Below are 21,683 nucleotides of genomic sequence, written 5' to 3'. Positions count from 1 at the left end.
TTTTTCAGTGACAGAGGTTTTTGATGTTGGCTCTTTTGGATTTAATGACCAGATTTGTAAAAGTCAGTCAAAAGAATTGAAATGTGGTGTTTAAAATAAACTCCTCAAAGAACTGACTGGAGAAAAAAAATCCTTGTATCAAAGACTGGTCTCGAGGACTTAATAAATCTCATAGGATATTATATCAAAATTAACCGAGGATAGATGTGTGTTTATGGTGTGTGCTGACATTAGTTATGAAAATTGACACTGTGAAGACCATAGAGAAGAATGATGGAAAAATAAAATAATAATTAAATTTAATTAAATAATTAATATTCTGTAATGGAAGATTTTGTAATAAAATAAGGAAGTTAATTCGAACAGTTATAATTGAGAATTTGATTGAGAGTTGTTATACTTCTCTGGTTTAGGTTGAAATATTAGTTAATTTATTTTTTATTGTTACAAAGATCAATTTTCATGTTATATTACCAGTTAGATAAATAATAGTTTATATTACGTATGCAATAATATCTTATTTGTTTAAGATACTTTTTTTTTCTTTACATGATTTTAATTTTTGTAGTGAAATAAACACCTTTATTTTAACATGTACAGTGAGGGATTTGAATTACAAGTTGTATGTTCGTCTGCCAGTTTTAGGATATTGGGTTAAATTTTAAATTCAAAATTTTCAATTAGATTAATAAAATATTTGATATTTGTTCAAAATATGAAATGTTTTGTGAATTATTAATTGATAGAAAAATATGCATAATATTTATTCTTTATATAATTTACCCTGTGCATTAACCCTTTTGCAAAAGGCTCAATATTACATACACAAGTTCTTCTACACATTTGCACGTGTTAAGTATTTGAACTATACCATTTGATACAACACACATATTTTCACAAAATTTGGTAGACTTTTAATAAAGATTATAATTTCTTTGTACACACAAAATCAGATTATTTAATGAAATATTTTTTTGAAGATTTGTTTGTGAAAATATTGAGTCCTAAGTGCAATGTGATTTATGTTATGATTAAAAAAATACTCTTTTTTCATCCTAAAGATCTCAAGTATTATTTGTGTAGTCTCTTAAAACCTCCTAAATACATTTCAAATATTTGTTTTCAGTAAGACTTTATATTTTGTGATATTTTCTCTACCTCTAACTATGTGGGGTTTGTCACTTGACCAATCTGGTAACCATCATAAAAACAAAAGAAATAAATGTAAATTATGCTTTTTGTCATGCAGGAGTGATTACATATTATAACATGAAAATACTAACATTTGGTCTAAGTAGCTTAAGTCTTGTAACATTATATATTTATTATTTTTTACTATATTGACCTTCCAGTCGTGCCTAGCTAACATTATATAACTTACTTTGATGTGGTGCATGTGCATTCATGTTATTGTATTCAATAGTGTAAAACTGATATTTTATCTTCCCTGTCTTGGCTGTGTTTTGGTGAACTAGTATTTTTTAATATTCAGTAACATTTCAATTATTTTTCTTGAAATATAGAACAATAAATAAAAAAGTAAAGCAAACAGATATCTCTTCTAGCCATGACCTTTGAACTTTGTTGCTGCTGGATATAGTTTGCTGAGCCTTTTAAAATAATTTTGCACGTGGGGGATATATTAAAATAAAAAAATAGGATTCATACATACACACACAAGTGAGTAACCAAAAAATCATAAATAACTATACTGATACCATAGAATTCTGGTCAACAATGATTCCACATATTCACTGAGAAACTTTTCATAAAGATACTTGATTAATGTTTATTTATTATAAAAAAAATGTATGTTTATTAAAAGCTTGCCAAATTCTGTGAAGGTACTTTATGCACTTTCAGAGTTACAGAATATATCCATTCACGATTTCTTAGTAGCTACAAAGTCATGTAAAATATGAGTCTGTGTCCATAGAGATAAATATCATATTATTTACTTTAAAAATTTATAAGAATTAGCAAACATTTATTATAAAATGGTAAAAGTGATTTATTTGGTCTTGGTTATATATACAATCACCAGCAAAAGCTTTTTTGGAAGCCATATGTTTGTTTGAAGTTATGAAAATCTGTGTTGGTTGTTAGACATGTTTGTTTGATATTTGTTATAGGAAACACTTATAGTTTGGTCAGAGGGAGAAAATTATGATCTTGCCTTAAGTTTCCAAGAGAAAGCTGGATGTGATGAAATATGGGAGAAAATATGCCAGGTGAGAAGAAACATACTATTTTGAAGTATCAGACAAAATCAGGAAATAATAATTTAACAAATGTTGGAAGATTTGATAATAATTGTTTATTTGTCAAAATTTTATAATTTATTCTCACAGCAATATTGTTGTGATTCGCAAACTATTGAGTAAATTGTCTTAACCTTATGGCTACTTGTTTTTATCATATGTTTGTTTCATGATGAAAGGTTACTTTTCTTCTCTGTTCACCTTACAAAAAGTAATCTTTTTTGATTGACAGATTCAATACATTTTTAAGTGAGTTTTACCAATTTTGTAGAAGTGATTTTAAAATGTGTGTACGTCTCAAGTTGTGGATACTTAATATGGTTATTTTATTCTCTTTAATACTGGAAAGGTTTCTGTAATTAAATAATTTGAAATTGTAATATTTTACTTTTGCTCATGGTTGGTGCTTTGGTTATTTTCAGTGTATAAATGATCTGATGTATAAGCTTATACAGCTATACTTATCACACCTTTTGAGGAAGATATCAAGTATAGCATTAGCAGTTTCTTGAATACATGGATTAGTATAGAATAATTCTTGGTTTAACTTTATCTTGATAATCAATAGATTTGAAGCTGAAATCATGCCTCTTGATACTGTAATCCAAAAATCAATTTCCCAATTCCTGTTTCTTTTTATTTATGATTAAAACATGATTCTTTATTAATACTGGAACTGAAATATTTATACCTTCAGCAGACTGAATATTTCTTTCTACCTTAAAGACATTTACAATTTTGTAGGTTCAAGGAAAAGATCCCTCAGTTGAGATCACACAAGATATCGTTGAAGAATCAGAAGATGAAAGATATGAAGACGTGTCAGATACAGCACCGCCCATTGAGCTCCCTCCCTGCGATATTGGCAGATTAGAAGAAATTAGTGAATTAATAAGCAGCTGCCTGCCATCTCCTATCCGACGAGAAAAACTAGCTGTTGCACTTGAATCTGACAATTACATAAGGAAACTCATTGAAGTTTTTCACACATGTGAAGATTTAGAAAACATAGACAGTCTTCATCAACTGTATGAAATATTTAAGAATATTTTTCTTCTAAACAAAAATGCACTGTTTGAAGTCATGTTTGCAGATGACACAATTTTTGATGTTGTTGGTATTCTAGAATATGACCCCTCATCACCCAACCCAAAGCAGCATAGGGACTACTTACGAAATGTTTCGAGATTTAAAGAAGTCATACCTATCACTAACACAGAACTGGTGAATAAAATACATCAGACATATCGGGTACAGTATATTCAAGATGCTGTGCTTCCTACTCCATCTGTATTTGAGGAAAATATGCTTTCAACCTTAAGTTCATTTATATTCTTCAACAAAGTTGAAATTGTGTCATTGTTACAGGTGAGAATTTTATGATGTTTTAAAGAAATGTGTAGCATGTTGCTGTTAAATTTTGTTTTTTGTTTTGAATTTCACATTTGATGGGAACTTTAATATTATAATTTTCCTACTAATATTTATTGTGCCTTTTTTTTTTTAATGATATATGTTCACTTGTTAGTTTCTTATCAGGTAGTCATCCTAAAATCTTAGATTAATGATGTAAAGGTTATGATGCTACAATGGTCAAGCTATGGATGTGCATATACAAAAAATATATAAAGTGTATTACTTGTGGAAACAATTAGTGAACTAACTGCAAAATAGCATGATTGCTTTATAATGTTAAATAAGCATTGTGTATTTAATGGTTTTTAAATTCCATTTCTTTGTTACTTGTCAGTTTGGTGATGAACAAATCTAGTTAAGGTTTTTCCACCAGAGCTAAAAGACTATAGTGGTATACACCACTAAGTGGCAACAGTGCATTAATATGTTATGTTGATGTTAATTTATGGACTGTGTTTATAGTAAATTTTATTTGCTTCCAGAATAAAACTAACTTAATATTCATAATATGACAGTGAAATAACTGTAAAATATAGAGATAATTTATAAAGATAATATGTGTTTCATCATACTTTTTACATCACATAATGTTTCAGTGAAAATTTTTCCGAGGATGAACTCTGTAACATCAGGATAAACAACATAGCCAGTTAGTTGTATCATGATGTGTTCTCTGATAAAATAAATGAACTTAAAATATTCATTAAATATTTATCTAAAGTAGGAAGTACTTGGAATGGAAGAGGAAAAAGTTACTTATAATGTAAAGAATAGCTTTTTACTTAACTATATATATATATATATATATAATGAATTTTTTTGTTTATACAGGTGTTATGTACACACTGATGTGCTTTAGCATTTTTGGACAATGAAAGTCCATAAAGAAATGAAAAGCATTTGCAAAAATCACATTTCAAGTTATTCTGTCAGTTTTTGAGCCACAGTCTTGGCTCTGTGCTTTTCTACTTTCATCAACTAAAGCTAGAAGTCTGATTTAAATATATAGATAGACAGTATTGCTTAATGTTGATCAAAATGTATAATACTGAATACAGACAAAATTATGTTGAAATATAAACAATAAAATTATTTATCCCTATAATAATAATACCATATAGAATTGTAGAACTCTGTAATTGAAAACTTTGTTACTTACCCCAGTGCAGACATTGATGACAAACTACAGAATTTCAAACTATTTACCAATTATATTTTTAGTTCAGCTATCTTATGAAAAATTACATTACAGGTTGGGTGAAATCCACCCAGCTAGTAACCATGAAAGTATTCATGAGAATAATTATACTATGTTTTTTGATAATATAAGCATATATTTACAAAATTTTGCAGATTATTAGTAAACATTACAAGGCTTTTGTACACAAAATATCAGGTTTTAAAATTAAGTATTGAGATATTTTAATTAAAGAATTTTTGGTAATTTTTCTTTTCCAGAATGTTGGCTAAGCAACATGAGTGTTTTTCATTGTAAGTTTAGAAATACTTTTATGCATGAGAAAATTTTCAAATTTCACATATGAAATTTTTATAACTACCAGATAGTTATCAGATGTTTTTAAAGAAAAAACTTTGTTTTACCTGTTATTTTCACTGTCAAATTGGAATCTCTACAAGTGTTTAATAGATTTGACCTAACTTGTAACCACCTTGTTACTGTATTCAGAATATAAAAGTGATCTTTAGTCTTTACAAAGTGACCTGTCTTAGCTGTGTTTTAGTGGACTAGTATTTTGTAAAATATAATCACATTTCAGTTATAATACATTATTACTATTTAGAAATAAGATTTTCAACTTATTTTTCTTAAAACATAGAACAGTAGATACAGAAGTAAAGCAAACAGTTATCTTTTCTAGTTTTGACCTTTGTACTCGATTGCCGCTTGTCGAAGGTTGCTAAGCCTTAAGAAATTTTGCACATGGAGGAGATGAAATGAAATAATTTTTTTAAGTTTTATTTGTACATTTGAATAACCAAAAAATAATAAATTACCATATTGATACCAAAGAAATCCATTATAATTTATCAAGTTTAATAATGGAGCTGTATGTGAATCAACTTATCAGTATGAAGTCTTGTCTCAAAGGGAAGAAGTAACACTGTCACACTTGAAAATAGCTGGGAGGACCACTTGTGGAACATTCTAAGCTTTTGATTGGCTATTCATATGTCATATATAAATTAAATATACATAAGGGCCTGTTTCTAAAAATCAAAAGAGGTAAGGGGGAGGCCACTGTGTTTGACTCACTACATTAATATATCTCATATAGAAAGGTAGGAGGTTTTATTTTTATTCTAACTTTTAAATTTGTACAAACCTATAGTCTTCATATCTTGATATCACAAACATTTATTTGAATTAGTTTTGATTCAACATATCACCTGACACAAAAAGTGATGTTTAAGTGTTTTTACATTAAATAACGTGTAATATGAAAATTTAAAATACAATCTACAGTTTAATACCAAACTTGAGGACATAAATTCACTAAATAGTAGTTGAGTAAAATTGTGAATGTGACTCAACAAATGTGACACGGCCTTTGACCTGTGATGCACAACAATAGGGTGAAAGTGATTTTTTTATTTTAAAAGAAAGCAATACACACAAATGAAGTTGGTAGCCATGTAAATTGGAGTCTTTTATCATTGTTTCACTTAATCTTAATTTAAAATTATTTTAAAAAATTGCATATTGTTATTTTCAAATATTTCATTGTAAAACCAAAATATTATCTACTTAAATATAAGAGAAGGTGATAACTTTTGTACAAAGTATTTGACATGTTTACTATATAATGTTGCAGTTACTGAATTTAACATTTAAAAGTATCTTTTAAAAAATTCATTTAATCAAAATTTGATACATAAATCTTATAATTTATATGTATTACTGAAAATGTAATGTGTTGGTTTTTCAACAAGGTATAATTCTAAAACAATTTATTTATTGTTTTAAAAAAGTATGTATTGAAAGTTGTTTCAGTAAGTGTGTAAAAGTTGTAAAGAAAAACATTAACTGGTCCAGGTGGTAGTAATAGTTCTTCCAAGATAAGAACTTGCCTCTTAATGCAGTGTAACTATCTTCTTCAGCTTCTCTGCCAAAGAGACTTGCATGCTACTAGGTTTGAGGCAAATTCCACCTGATTTTGTGATCCAATAGGAGGGTAACACATCTTCATGCACATCAACTTCACCTGTACTCTTGCACTCATGAATTTTCATTATTTTCCTTTGCAGTATAAAACACAGATGTGTTTAAATTCACACGTCTTTAATTTAATGAGATTTGTTTCATTATGGAACTTTGATTTTTATTTTCTTTAACTTTTGTTTCAAAAGCCTTTACAATTTTTATAGTGAATTATCAACTGATAGTGATTAATACTTAGTCCTGAATGTAGGACATTGTTCACACTGAGACCTTATTTCAGCTCTATCCTTAGTAGGATTGTTATCTGTAAGGGTTGGTGCAGCTGTTGTTCAGTGCATTTCGGATTACCACATCCTTAGTGGACCCTCCTGTCTTATCAGCTGAATTAATTTTTCCTCATTTAAGGATGATATGTTAGACCGTGGCATTCACAACTTGCTTTGAATAGTATTTTACCATTCCAGAAATAAATTTAAGCTTTCAATATTTTTCTGGATTTCCTTCTCAGATATGTTCCTTTTGAACTCTTATGCTTGTGTTCATTGTTTCTCATTTTCTACCTTTCTGATCCATGAATTTTGAGTTTATCTTGTCTTTTCTCCTTGATTGTTATAAGGTTCTGTATAGTTTTCATTATCTGCTAGCTCTTTTCTCATACCCAAATGCCTTGCACCCTTTACATTTTTGAGTCCTTTTGTCATGGTTTGTAGATTTTTTGCCATTATTTGTCTTGATTCCTTATTATTCATATCTGTCTGGCCAGTTTGACATTTTATATTTTTTTATATAGTGTTTTTCATCTTTTTCTTTCTATAATTCTGGATTTCCTCTCCTACCTGCATATTTATCTGAGGCATTTCTTAAGACTTCTATAGACATTTGTTTTTTTTCTGTTTCACATTCTTCATTTCTTCTGTTTCCCCTTGTATTCTGTTCCTCTGTTGTTGGGACTCATTGGGTAGGGTTACATTCTTCTTTACTGTACACTTATTATTTGTAAACATTTCTAAAGAGACAGGAAATATGGGAAGGACTTCATCTGGGATGAACAAATATAGTGATGTCCCATTAAAACAAGAAGATAACTGGTTGAAATTTTTAATTTTGATTTGCCACTGTCTAAAGTATATGTTTTTAATTGATTGAACAATTTGGTACTTTTATAAAGTAGGAGAAAAATCTGTAAATGAGAAGTCATAGTACCACCAAGTTGTGACTTGGTGTGCAGATTGTGATTTTATAAAAAAAATATTTATTATGAAGTTAGCAAAACAAGATGTAGATAATATAAACATTTGAATTATAAACTAAATTTATTGTCAAGTATATTGACATTATTTATAATTGTTCAATTATATTTTGAATGTAACTCTAAATAAGGTTGTGGCATTATTTTAAGTTTTCCACATGTATAGGGTTAACATTGATTCTTTAAAATTCTTGGTTGATAGTAGTTTTTGTCAGCTGTATGTTTTACAAACACAAATTCTATGCACATATAGTGAATTAAAGTAGCTTTTTTCAAAAATTAAAATTCTGATTTGAACAACTAGTTTTGTGATTGTATGTTTTAACAAAGTAACAGCCTGCATAACATAGGTGGGATAATGAGAGCTGATTACTTATAACCAGAATTCCCATGTGACCATGGTGTAGAGACTGTTATTCAATATGAATTAATGAGCTTATTTTAAAACTACCACTGAAAGCTAAGAAAACTTAGGACTAAATTTAGTGAAAAAATGGATAGTCCCAAACATTTTTGTTGTGAAACAGTACAAAGGTGTGCTTGTGAACAAAATGCATGCTAAGTTTTGTACAATTTTATTATTGCAGGAGGAAGAAAAGTTCCTTGCAGAATTATTTGTTCAGTTGACAGATGAAACAACAGATGATGAAAAAAGGAAAGATCTTGTTTTATTTCTTAAAGAATTTTGCACTTTTTCACAAACGCTTCAGCCTCAGAGTCGAGAAACTTTCTTCAAAGTATGTTTTCAAGCATAGATTAAAATTATTTTTGCATCTTATATATACAATTTTGTATTCAAAAAATAAATAAATTATATGGTTTTAAATACAGTTTCAGTGTTTGGAAAGGTAAAACAATATTCATCTTGTTTTCAATAATAACAGTGTCATTGGTTTAACAGTTTTTATAATTACTTGTCATTAAACATGCTACTAAACTTGGAAAATTCAAATTTTTAATAATTTTTTTTGCAGTTGGAATACTTGAACATGAAAACAGTACTGTAACTGATAAATTTCCAGTGTTTTAATGTCACCTATAGTTTTTCATAAGATTTACAATAATCCAAGAAGAAAATGTGCTTGTATCTTTGTTTGAGAGGGAAGATGCAAAATTAATTGCATATTAAACTGTTCCATTAACACAGTCACAAATAAACCATGTTAAATGTTAAGCTTTAGAAATAACCACTGCTGAGCATTTTAATATTTACAAGTAACTAGTGCAGTTTTTAACCAATCACAATCTAGTTCACTCATTTTCCAATCTTACAAAATAGTATATTTGCAGCTTTGATTTTTTTGCACAAAAATTTCTTTGAGGGTTTCTGTTTTAATTGGTAATAAACTCAGGTGGGACTGGTTTGAGAAAGTACTAGAAGCTACATTTTTTGGTGGGAGTAAATCATAAGTGGTGAAGTTAAAACTGAAAGAGTTCAATAAATGTATAAACTGTATTTCACATAATTGCTGAACACTTTTGATACATGCAAGGCTTGAGTTTAATATCCATTTTTTGATATCCTGCATAACTAATAAGAGTCAGAAATCTAGTAGTCTATCAGAAATGAAGTCTCATCTATGTATTATCATATGATATTTAGGTTAATTGTAAAGTTGGAAAAATTGCTGAATTGTATGTCTTAGAACTTAACTGAAAACAAGTGTAAAGCCCAATAAATCTGTTTTTAGTATTTTAATTTAAGTTATCTTTTAGGATTTCAGACAGCTTGCAAGCTGATTAATGCACAATAATAGGTTTATTCCATCAGTTCTGTATATTTTTGAAAGCTAATGTAAGTATAAAATCAGTGTAATGAGCATGAGGCATCTCGGAACACCATATATTCAAAAATTTTTTTTTTCAATAAATAAATCATCTTGGTTCTGTAGCATTATATTTTGTATTCAAAATGTCACATTTTGTACTAATATTATTTCAGTGCCAAACATTCCTTTAATATCAAGTGTCTTAGTAATGTATTTTTCTTATCTGAGGTTAACTTTCCTAAAAATATGTTGAATCCCTGAAAACACATAGTGGAAGAGAGTTTCTGCTAAAAATATAACAGACAATAATTAATGCTTCTAAATCAAATCTAATATGTTTAAAACAATTTTACTAAAGATTAATTAGCCTTACTAAATCAACAGCTTGTAATACATTTTATGAAATTCCAGTGCCACCAAGATAATAGTGATGACGTCTAGGCTGCAGGGCATGATACTGTCATTTTGAAAATGCTGGGAATTCTAGTGTACTGAAATTTTCACTCGCTGGTCTGATTGCTCTAAACTCGGTGAACTATTACTGATTTTAGGCCCTACATGAAGCTAATAAAAATATCATAGAACTGTCACATGAGTTATGAAATGTGGATAATTTTCTCATAAAGTTTAAAGGTATTACATTAGCTAAATATATGAAGAAAAAAAAGGAGAATGCACTAGAGAGCTTTTAATTTTCAAAACTTTATTAGGGAGCATCTTCCTGGAATTTCTTAGCACAAGACTCAATCCCTGAATCCGAGTTCATAATTTTGGTTTTGTGCGTCTGTATTTCTCATCCATCGAACTTGAAATTCATGTTGTTCTCTGCTTAGTAAGTTTAATTTTGAATTAGTAACAAATTTTTTTATGTACATCTGGATGCTAAATACTAACTTGTTTCATTATATATATTAGCTACTGTTAAGCTGCCATTTTTAGGGGAATTCTGAAAAGGACTATTTCAGTCATGAGGATAATGTCCACAATTTAATCACAAACATTGTTAGTATAGAAATAGTTCTTGGGAATTCTGAAAAAAAATGGAAGCAGATTAGCATATGGTACACAGAATAAAACTATTTAGTTATTAGTATGTAGTTCTACATATTTAAGTGAATTATTAATTGCTAGTTAGATGTAGGTGAATCATGCAGGCTGCTGATGGTGACAAGGTTTGACATTTGGTTGTCATAACCTTTATCACAAGTATTTAATATTTTGATATTTTCTCCTTATATGTGATTACTTTATTATATTATTGTTTATTTTCAGACATTATTGAGTCTTGGTGCTTTACAAGCACTAGAAATAACACTGGTAAGAATTGTTCATTTTTAATCAATTAAAAATTTTCTTTCTCCATTATGCAAATGTTAACTTTTGTAACATTTTGTATGACCTGATTTTCTAGTATTTGGTTAAATAGAAATCTTATTCTTACAGTAACTCAGTTTGTTGTACTTGGCATGTAAATATCAGATTAAGTATGTAGCAATACTTATTGGAAGAAGTATTATTCTTTAATAAAAGTGAAACTTTTAACTAATTATTTCATTGTATTGTTAAGTAGATCATGAGTTTTGATTTTGGTTGGTAGCATATTTGAATTATGTAATCAGTTATGAGAATTCTTTTAATAAGAAATATTGCTAAACTTGCTAGAAGTATTGTTATTAGGTACAAATTGTAGAAGTCAGGTTTTTTGTTGTTTGTTATAAAACCTGAGTAAGTTACATGTTATGAATAATCAACTTACTGTAATAGGTGTAGTATGTATATTAGTATCTACGTATGTAACCAAATCGACATTTATTGAATAGAATCACAAACAGAAATCAATAAAAAAAATTTTACACTGGGTATTCAATATTCATACAACCATAAAAATAACTTTGGTATGTGTAATAACCATTTCTTTATAATACAATTTGAAATATAAGTATTCTCTTTACAACAAGAACATGACTTGCACTAGGGCTGTTGTTGAGGGTTTTAATATATTGTTATTGGTATAATTTTTAAATGTAGTACTGAGAAACAAGTTTTTAAAAAATCTATTTGTTTTACAATAAATGGTACCACAGTTTATACTGGTGAAGTTTATGAAATGTTGAGCTCTGCACATCAGATGTGGTGAGTTGTGTATGACGAAAAAGCTCAATCTAAACACTTTTTGCTGTGCAGTACTACCCAGAAAAAAAACAACAACCTTTTTTTAAAGAAAATGTCCACTTTTTATAAACAAAATTTCAATAAGTTATGAATACTACGGTTAGTAATTATTGGCACAAAAAAGCTGTCCATAGGATGATGTTTTTGGTAGTCATTCTTAAAAGTGTGAATGACATTTTAGCCATTTATTCAAGATCAGAGCTAAGTTATTTGTGAAATTAGATAATGAATGGTCATCAGTTTCATAAATTAATTACAATTAATTATTTTCTAATGACTGTTGACTGGTTGGAATAATTAAAATTGTAATAATCAGAAACACTAATTGATTTAATCATAATTTCAACTAATATGTTATTTTACATTGAACTAATTGATGATAATAGGTAAAAATTTATTTAAAATTATCACAAAATATATATATTTTTTATGTTATTATTATTACAGTTGATGATATAGATAGCATGTAAACTATTACTATGTCATTTCTTAGCCAGTCTGACAAACAAAATACTTTTTAAGTACTGGATATGGCAAACATAGTGTAGGTGTCGTGTTTTAACATTCTTCTTTACTTTCACTCCAGACTTTCTGGTAATGTTTGATAACTGCAGACAAATGTTACAATCATGTTTTATTTACTTCTTTTTTTTAATAGTAGATTAAAATAAATGTATCCTCAATATGTATGTAGATGTAGCTCAATTAACTTACAATGTAAGTTAGAAATATTTTTTGTTTCAGCCTGTATATCCATGTAGCTTTCTAATAAATGTTTCAATATTTTTGTTTAATGTTTTCAGGGTATGGATGATCAAACCATCAAATCTGCATCGATTGATATTCTCTCATACATAGTGGACTTTAGTCCACCGATGGTTCGGGAGTATGTACTTCAACAGAGTAATCCTCAGGATGATGTAAGTATATATTTCTTAGACAAAGGAGCGCTGAATTTTCTAACTTAAAAATATTGACTAGTGATACATTTTTCATGTCAGTATTCATTAAATTTATAATTTTGATAATAGATGAATATTTGTTGTTAGGAGACAGAGTAGTTCTGTAAGGAAGATAGTCTAAAGTTTTAATTTTGTGTCATTATTTATTTTCTATTAACATTTTTCATTACAATAAAATACTTTCACTTTTGTAGCTATCCATATCAGTGTGCATGTATTTTAACACTTAAAATTAAAGCTTTTATTTTCCAAAGGGAAAATTTTGGTATTGTTATCAGAACTAAATAAAATGCATGTCAAGAATCTTGCATTTAGTTTATCTTGAACTTTACACAGTATACCAAATTTCATTTGCTTATTAGTAGATTTCTGAGATTTCCTTTAAATGAATCCATACCTGATGGGTGTTGAACTGAATTTATATCATGCCTTTTATTTTTTTTTCATTTCTGTGTATGCTGTAATAATGAGATAATCTTAATTGGCATACTTCTGACATGGAAGTCTCAAAAATATGTGTACTTACACCAGTATGTGAAATACATTGATATGAAATTTAAACTTGTAGAATATAATAATTTTGTAAAGCTTGATTACAGTTTTAAAATTTATTGGGTTTGTATCTGCAGATTATTGATAAAGTATTTTAGTTTTTGACTAAAGTACCATTCCCTTTTCGTTTATAGGATCAACTGATAATCAACATCATTATAGAACAAATGATATGTGATCTCGACCCAGGTATTACTTTAATTGTGGCAACACTATTACTCCATGTAAGAGGGAAATGCAAGTTTTTCTTTTCCCCCACTAACAATTCTTATTAATGTTCTTTAATAATATAGCACTTTGAATTATAAAAGCAAAGACATTTTTATTTTCATCAATAAAAGCATAGAATGATGCTACTTCAAAAATCAAAATTTAATTTTTCAAAGCTTAGAAACTGCTCAAGAAAATAAATATAAATTTAAGTAAACACTGTTGTGAGACTTTGATTGCTTTTATCATAGGATTTTAGAATAGCAGGAAGTAGAAAAGTGGAAATTGTAAAGTAAACATTCTCCAAAGTTGAGGTACCAAGATGGAATTTACTGTATGGAGCAAGTCTTAGTCTAGCTAGACAATTAATTTTTATTATGATCTTGATTGGTAATTTTAAAAGAAAATTGAAAGAAACTAAATATTGGAAGTAGAACTTCAGTTTAGAGGAATTGAATATTTCATAATTTTTACATGTTTTGAAAGGTAAATAAGTATATAATTAATATAAAGTTTATATGATTTGACTGTCAAACAAGTTTCACTTTGTTTAGGATTTCTCTTAGAAAAATAAAAATCCTAATAAATTTTTACACCTTATGAAAGTTAAAGTTAATGAAATTTGAAATAACATGTTTTGTCAGTACTTTTAAACACACTCAAAATAATATTTTTATATTGTATTTAGGTCTTGTTAATCAGGACTTTTAGTGGCTTAATTTTTTTTTGTATCAGTTATTGTTAACAAATAATCTTGATTTTTATTAGTCACAAAGATGTACAATTAAATCTCCTCATTCTAGTAGTGTAACATTGATAAATAATTTTTTTTTTTTTTTCTGATTTATCTAAAGAAAACTAATAACTTTTTTTTCAGATCTTGGAGGTGCAGTTCAACTTTCAGGAATCTTGAAGCTTCTTTTAGATCCTGACAACATGTTAGTCACTGTGAATGTAAGTATACTAGTATTTTTTTTCTAAATTTATAAATTTGGAATAAAAAGTTAATCATTAAATTATGAAAAATTTTAACAGAAAATTATAATTTAAAATACATTAAAGGAAGGTGTTTTATTCACTTGTACCTTTATTAAATTCTCATTTGTAATACTTTAGGCCAGAGTCTTATATATGACTTATTTCATTAGTTTTTTTGTTGATTTAAATCTTTTATTTGTAAGTATAGTGTTTAAGTGTTTTTTTCATTTGTATATCAAAATGTCTGATTGTCTCTCAGAGATGATAAATAATACATTGTAGTATTTAATTTCTTTTTCTAATTATATGGTATATTTTATCCAAGTGATGTGTATGTTTCAGTTAACAGAAGTATATTTACTTTAACATCATTTTTAATTAATTTTTCTATAATTCACCAGTGCTTATAACATCACAAGTTCAAATATTACAATTTATATACTTTTTTGTAAATATTAACAACCTTTGTCTAAGTAATATACTTTATAACATTGTATATCTGAACCTGTATAATAGGTAATAACTCACAAAATTTTTGTACCAGTAGGTGAATGAACCCATCAGTCATGAATAAAATTGGATGCTTGATATTGGACTTATTTTGAAATGGCCTTTATTTCATACACATAAATAAATATATATATGTGTGTGTTTGTGTATGTGTTGTTTTGTTCATGTAAATGAGTGCTTTTTTTTTCTGTATTTTAGAAATCAGAAAAGACAGATTTTCTAAATTTCTTCTACAAACATTGTATGCATGTATTAATAGCACCAGTGTTAGCCAATACAGCAGGAGATAAACCAAGTAAAGGTAAGTCACCATTGAATACTTTTAAGTGAAACAAAACAATTGTTATTAACACTTTTGCTATAAAAATCTGTTTATGTTATGAAGTTATAGGGAATTTGATTCAAAATTTAATTAAACTGTTTTGTTGTCATGATATGGAAATAAATATAATATAAAAACATTATTAGTGATCCAAATTTTCAATAGTATATAAGTTTTAAGTTATTAATTTTATAAGGCAATATTAAAAAAAACAACAACCTGAATTTCTTCTGTTGTGAGAATTGTTGCATTTTCTCTTTAGGCATCCACTCTTCTCTTATTTGTTTACCACCTGTCCAAGAAGTACAAAATTTAACGTAAATTGCTCATTATAATGTTATCATGGCTCTGGCAAAGCATAATATTTATAGTCTCTAATCTTCTTTGTTTACAGAGCCATCAAATATAAAATTAGACTCTCCATAGCATTCCCACATATCACATTTCTTCTTTCAAGAATTAATAAAAGTTCTCTCTGACATTAATTACTGTATTATTTATAACAAAATGAAAGTCGAGGTTGTACTCTATAATAAGAAATATTATATTGTTTTCCATACAGAGAAATGTCAATTTTGCTTCCAGTTTAAACTTTATTTCTAAAAGAAACACAGTGCTTAGCTAAGAGAATTTGTAATGGCTCCTCTCGTATAATTAGAAAGCCCAAAAAAGTGTTATAGTTTTGAGCCATTGTCTGCTTTTTGTATATTATTACTCTGTGTGCTTTGGTTCAATATTTAACCCTTTTGTAACAGACTTAGTGCACAACATTATGCAATAAACATGTTGTTATTCGAAACATATTTTAATTTTTTAACACATACGTAATTTATTTATGAACCCAAGCAAGTAGAGTGATTATTATTATTGTTTTTTATGTATATTTGAAACCTGCTAAACATATTTTAATTTTTTAACACATACATAATTTATTTGTGAACCATGGCAAGTAGAGTGATCTTTTTTTTAATATATATTTGAAACCAACAAAAAAATTATTCCTTCATCCTCTACTAAAGTAAATAATGCAGCTCAGCAATAAAGGCACATGAGCAAAATATATTCCCACTACCATGACTTCATGTATGTCTTAGAAATAATTTTTTCTATGTTTTAAGAAAAATAAACAAACCTGAAGCCAATATGAGTAAGTATATAAACATACATGTATGTTAGCCAAAATATCAGTATAATTTGCAAAATATTGGTATTACAGTTAAATATGTATTTTGTAGAGCTATGTAGTTAGGCTTACTGAGCTTGTGTTTTTTTTATTGTCTAACATGAGGTAAAATAAAAGGAAATGTTGCAACATTAGAAATTTAAAACTCATAACATTTAGAAATGTACAGTGAAGTGAAGCAATGGAAAGTTTACAACAACATTTATGTAAATGTATGTAAAATCTTTACTCACAATATACATTCAAAAACTGAAATAAATGTACAATTTTACAAAGTTCTTAACATTATTGAACAGATTGTATATAACTGTTTGAGAATGTAAACAGCTTTCAGAAAATACAACAAAACTATACATGAATACCAATCCAAGTTTAGCAAAGAAGACTAGACTTGTAATACTTGCAGAACTAAATAAGTGTGATAGGTAGTACTGAAATCTCAATTTTTATTCTTTGACAAATAAGTGCTGAAAAGGGAAATATGATTTTATAAACATGTGCTCAAATAACATTTTTGTACACTCATACTGCTAAATTCTAAACTCCCCAATATAGTTACCAATATTTAAAGAATTGCAGTGTTTATTGTATTGGTACTGAACCACATTATAAAAGTTTTGACCAGTTCAAATGCAGTGTCATTATTCTGGAAAAGTTTTGTTTTCACCACTGTAGAATACATGCATTAGCCGATAAATTACACATTCTGTTGTTGGTATAAATGTATTCACTGATACTAAGTGCTGTGTGATTACTTTGAGTTTTCCAAGAAAACATTTTAGCATATAAAATCTCATACCTTAGATATCGAGCCTACCAACTTTTTGCATGTGCTTTGTTGCTTTCAGGGGTATTATATTACAGTGGTTTCACATAAACAGTACTGAAACATGGTGACTTGTTGGTTTATTTTTGACAGGGTTCTGTTTTGGTCATTGACAATAAAAAACAAAAAGTTTAGCATATCAAATTCATAAGGGAAGTACTTTGAAACTTCGTGACCATTAATAATGAAAAAAGACACAGCTAATTCTTTTATTTCCTGTTTTACAATGTCTTTTTGTTTCACTTTTGGAATTTGTCTACAAACTTACAAACTGAAGGCTCGAGCATATCGTTCAATAACTGATAAGATACAGTTTTACTAAAAAAATTTTTAAATGAATTTAGAAGGTTTTAACAATTACACCCAAAAAATTTGAAATTTTTGGGCTGAAGAATAATATTTTTTAATCATAACATGAAAATCATTTTCATTTGGACCTGTAATGAAAGATTGTGTATATTTACAAACAAATCTTTAGTAAAATACTTCATTAAAAATTTAATTTTTTTTTCTACAAAAGACTTGTATTTACTAATGGTATACCAAATTTTGTACAGATGCACATACTAATTTAAAAGTTACAGTATAAATACTTAATACATGTAAATGTGTACATGAGCATCTATATATTATACTGAGCTCATTGTAAAAGGGTTGCTTTGTTGAACAAGAATACATACAAAATAAATATCTTCCACAACTGTCACAATCCTTCTGTCTCTCTAAGTATGTGGCAAGAGCCATTAGAGATTAAGCTAAGCTCACTGATGTGTTTCCTATAGGAATAAAACTTGAACTAGAAGAGAAACTAACAATTATTAGAACATAAAACATAATATAATAACTTGATGACTTTCTATTGTTTATAAGTAGTATGGTACTAATTGTCGGAGAGAACTGTTGGGAATAGGCCATATCTAAAAAAAAATCCTGAATTTCCCTTAGTATGAGAAGTGTGAAATTTTCCTTCTAAACATCCTCCCTTTTCTAATTTATTTACCACTCCTCCAAGATGTACGAAAGGTAATGTAAATTACTAATTATAATGCTGTCGTGGCTTGGACAAAGTATAGTTTTTTTATGGCCTTTAATCATATTTAGATTACAGAACCACCACATAGAAAATAGAGTTCTTTTTCAGAAATTGCCAGTAGAGAGAGAGAGAGAGAGATTGGTTTGCATAAAGTTGCTCATGAAAACATTGAAATAAGGGAAAATATATTTATTCCTGAAATTACATCCTTTTTCACCTTAGTATACCTTTGTCTGTAAGAGGCTTAAGGATGGTAAGTAAAGATGAGTTTAGGACATACGAGTTCATACATACATTTGCTGTTATTTCAGGCTTTTGATGTCCTGAAATTATAGAATATAATTATTAAATCTGTGAACATTTCAAGAACTCTATTATAGTATATTATCAACAACAACAAAAATGCCAAATGAAAACTTGAGTCAAATTGGATTTGAATTGAATTCACAAGATGTCACTAATTAGGTTATTTGTAACTTTATTATGAGTAAATATTGTTCTTTGCTGTTTTTAGTATTATATAAAAAAATCAGAATGGTACAAGTTCTTGTAATGATGAAAAGTAAATGCAATTATTGAAATAATTTTTTTGATCTTTATGTCGTAAGTTACAGTTTGTGTGTAAGTGGAATGTTCCTGATGGAGTTGTAAAGTGAAATGTGGAGTATCCAGTTAAAGAAAAAATAAATTTTGGTGTTTAAAGTTATTTATTTGTAGTGTTAATAATATCATTCTTTTGGTTAATGTTTTTGTTCTTTTATCTCAATACAGAGGACAGCCAAACAGCACAGTTACTTGGTTTAATAATGGAACTTCTAACATTTTGTGTGGAACACCACACTTACCATATAAAAAATTACATTCTTCACAAGGACTTACTTAGGAGGATTCTTGTTCTATTGAAATCAAAACACACATTCCTTGTTCTCTGTAAGTAGAAATAATTCATTTTTAAATAATCTATAAACTGTTTAACAATCACAGGAACGTTAAATGCACCAACTAGTATTCAGCAAAAACGATTTGTGGCATTTTGAGTATTTTGCCTATGTAGGCCTTAGTTTGCTGTATTTTACTAAAGCTAAATATCCTTATTTGATGTCCTGTTATAAAAATGTTCCTGTAGTTTTCAAACTTACAAAGGAATTAACATAAAACATTATTAAAAAACACTACAGAAATTATAAAAAAAAGTCTTGGTCTTGTATTTAGTTGGTATTTGTTTCAGAATTTAGTCTTGAGGTGAATTTATTTAATGCGAACATGCCTTAGTTCATAGTTTTATAAAACACAACTAACTGTAGCATGGCATTGTTGTAATTTAAGTTACAGAAAGTTAAAGATTAGTAGTTTTGCTTTTTAAAGATTATTAGGCTGTTACAATATTTTAAAATGAGAACCATGACTTTGGTAGTTTTCTGTATTTACTTCATTAGAAAAATAGAAACTTAAATGGCAAACTAACCAAAAGTGTCAAAATTTAATTAGGGGAAACAAACCTGAGCATAAGTGTCAGCAGAAATTATAAACATAGAATTTTAATGTTTACACTTTGGAGACCTAGAAACATAACATGAAATTTTCTTGAGTACAAAATTCTTGGAATAAATTTAAATAATATATGTTATTTATAATTAAGAGATTGAAATATGTATGTACCTTTTAACTTTTTGTAGAATAGATTGAAACTTTTTGTCATGTGTATAGTTTCGTGTATTTATCTTGTAGTTTGTTGTTAGTTATCTTTTCTAATTCTTTGTCTTTTACTCTTGATACCAACACTGTCAGCATGCTCCTGCAATGCTCTGTTGTTACAAGGCTACTGTTGTGCACATCTTGCTTGGACATTTTGATAAGCCAAGCTACAAGAAGTTAAACGTATAAAAATTATAAACATTTCAAATATGCATTTCAAAATGCAAATGATACATAATTAATTTGGATATAAATGTAAAACCTAAATGTAATCTTAACTGTTTAGCAGAATACTATGTATAAGTCAAGAAACTTGCCAAGCACTACATACACTTCAAGAGAATGATGGACATAAGCATATTTTCTTTTTCATACTAAGAGCCATGCACAAGTAGAGATTTCTTTAGGCTATACTTGAACAGTGTGAAATCTGATCTTTCAATTGGTTATAAACATGCCATTGAACTTCAAATTGTTGCTTGCCAATACAGTTTCAACTTTGCAAGTGGGTGTGGCTGTCCTTAAATTTATAAATATACTAGAATGTTTCACATGTGGACAAATCATTGGAAATTTTCTACAGCTAATGAGAGACAGCTGGAATGTATTTTGATAGTCTGTATTAGGCACTCACTGTTCCTTGTTCAAGGTTTTTTGAACTTAAGAATTTTGACCACAAGTGGATCATGTAACATCAAAATCTAAAGTTTTAATTGCTGTTTTAGATTTTTTTAATAAAGGAATAAAATGTAGATAATTTAATTGTATTTTGTTTTTTGAATTTCGCGCAAAGCTACTTGAGGACTATCTGTGCTAGCTGTCCCTAATTTAGCAGTGTAAGACTAGAGGGAAGGCAGCTAGTCATCACCACCCAACACCAACTCTTGAGCTATGCTTTTGCCAACAAAAAATGGGATTGACCGTCACATTATAATGCTCCACACCCGAAAGGGTTAGCATGTTTGGTGTGACTGGGATTCAAACCTGCGACCCTCGGATTACGAGTTGAACGCCTTAACATGCTTGACCATGTCGGGCCAGATAATTTAAAACCTTAAACTTTAACATACTTGATAATAGTAATTTCACTGTAATATGTTTAGAGTAAAGTGGTTTAATTAAATTTTAAATTTAACTTAGTAAAATATTATGATGTGCAGAAAGGGGGGTTCAAAGAATGAGCTGGAGTTGTAGGTTTATGCTTTTCTTCAAGGTGTAACTTTTGTTTCCAAAGTTGAGGATGCAAAGATTGTCAGAACATTTGTTGGTTTAGCTTTTGTTTAAACTTGGTGTTTTAAGAATTTAAAAGTGTTTTTCTGGTTAACTCTGATGATATTGATTGTATTTCAAAATATGTTTTCAAT

At 28.2% G+C, this 21,683-nt stretch overlaps 1 protein-coding gene across 5 annotated transcripts in view; it reads left to right on the top strand.

Moving 5' to 3' along the window:
* The window catches only part of LOC143252316 (serine/threonine-protein phosphatase 4 regulatory subunit 3-B-like), a 64,398-nt gene that overhangs the window by 23,742 nt on the left and 18,973 nt on the right, over positions 1–21,683 (top strand). For all 5 annotated transcript variants that reach the window (XM_076504258.1, XM_076504260.1, XM_076504261.1 and 2 more), the window contains 9 exons: positions 2,133–2,231; positions 3,006–3,629; positions 8,695–8,844; positions 11,149–11,193; positions 12,852–12,968; positions 13,697–13,751; positions 14,650–14,726; positions 15,459–15,561; positions 19,396–19,554. In XM_076504258.1, coding sequence (XP_076360373.1) covers positions 2,133–2,231; positions 3,006–3,629; positions 8,695–8,844; positions 11,149–11,193; positions 12,852–12,968; positions 13,697–13,751; positions 14,650–14,726; positions 15,459–15,561; positions 19,396–19,554 — 1,429 coding nt within the window. The remainder of the gene's footprint in view (positions 1–2,132; positions 2,232–3,005; positions 3,630–8,694; positions 8,845–11,148; positions 11,194–12,851; positions 12,969–13,696; positions 13,752–14,649; positions 14,727–15,458; positions 15,562–19,395; positions 19,555–21,683) is intronic.

Source organism: Tachypleus tridentatus, chromosome 6 (assembly GCF_004210375.1).
Source record: "Tachypleus tridentatus isolate NWPU-2018 chromosome 6, ASM421037v1, whole genome shotgun sequence".
NCBI lineage: Eukaryota > Metazoa > Arthropoda > Merostomata > Xiphosura > Limulidae > Tachypleus > Tachypleus tridentatus.
Note: the sequence above shows the minus strand (reverse complement) of the source record. Positions and strands in the feature narration are given on the sequence as shown.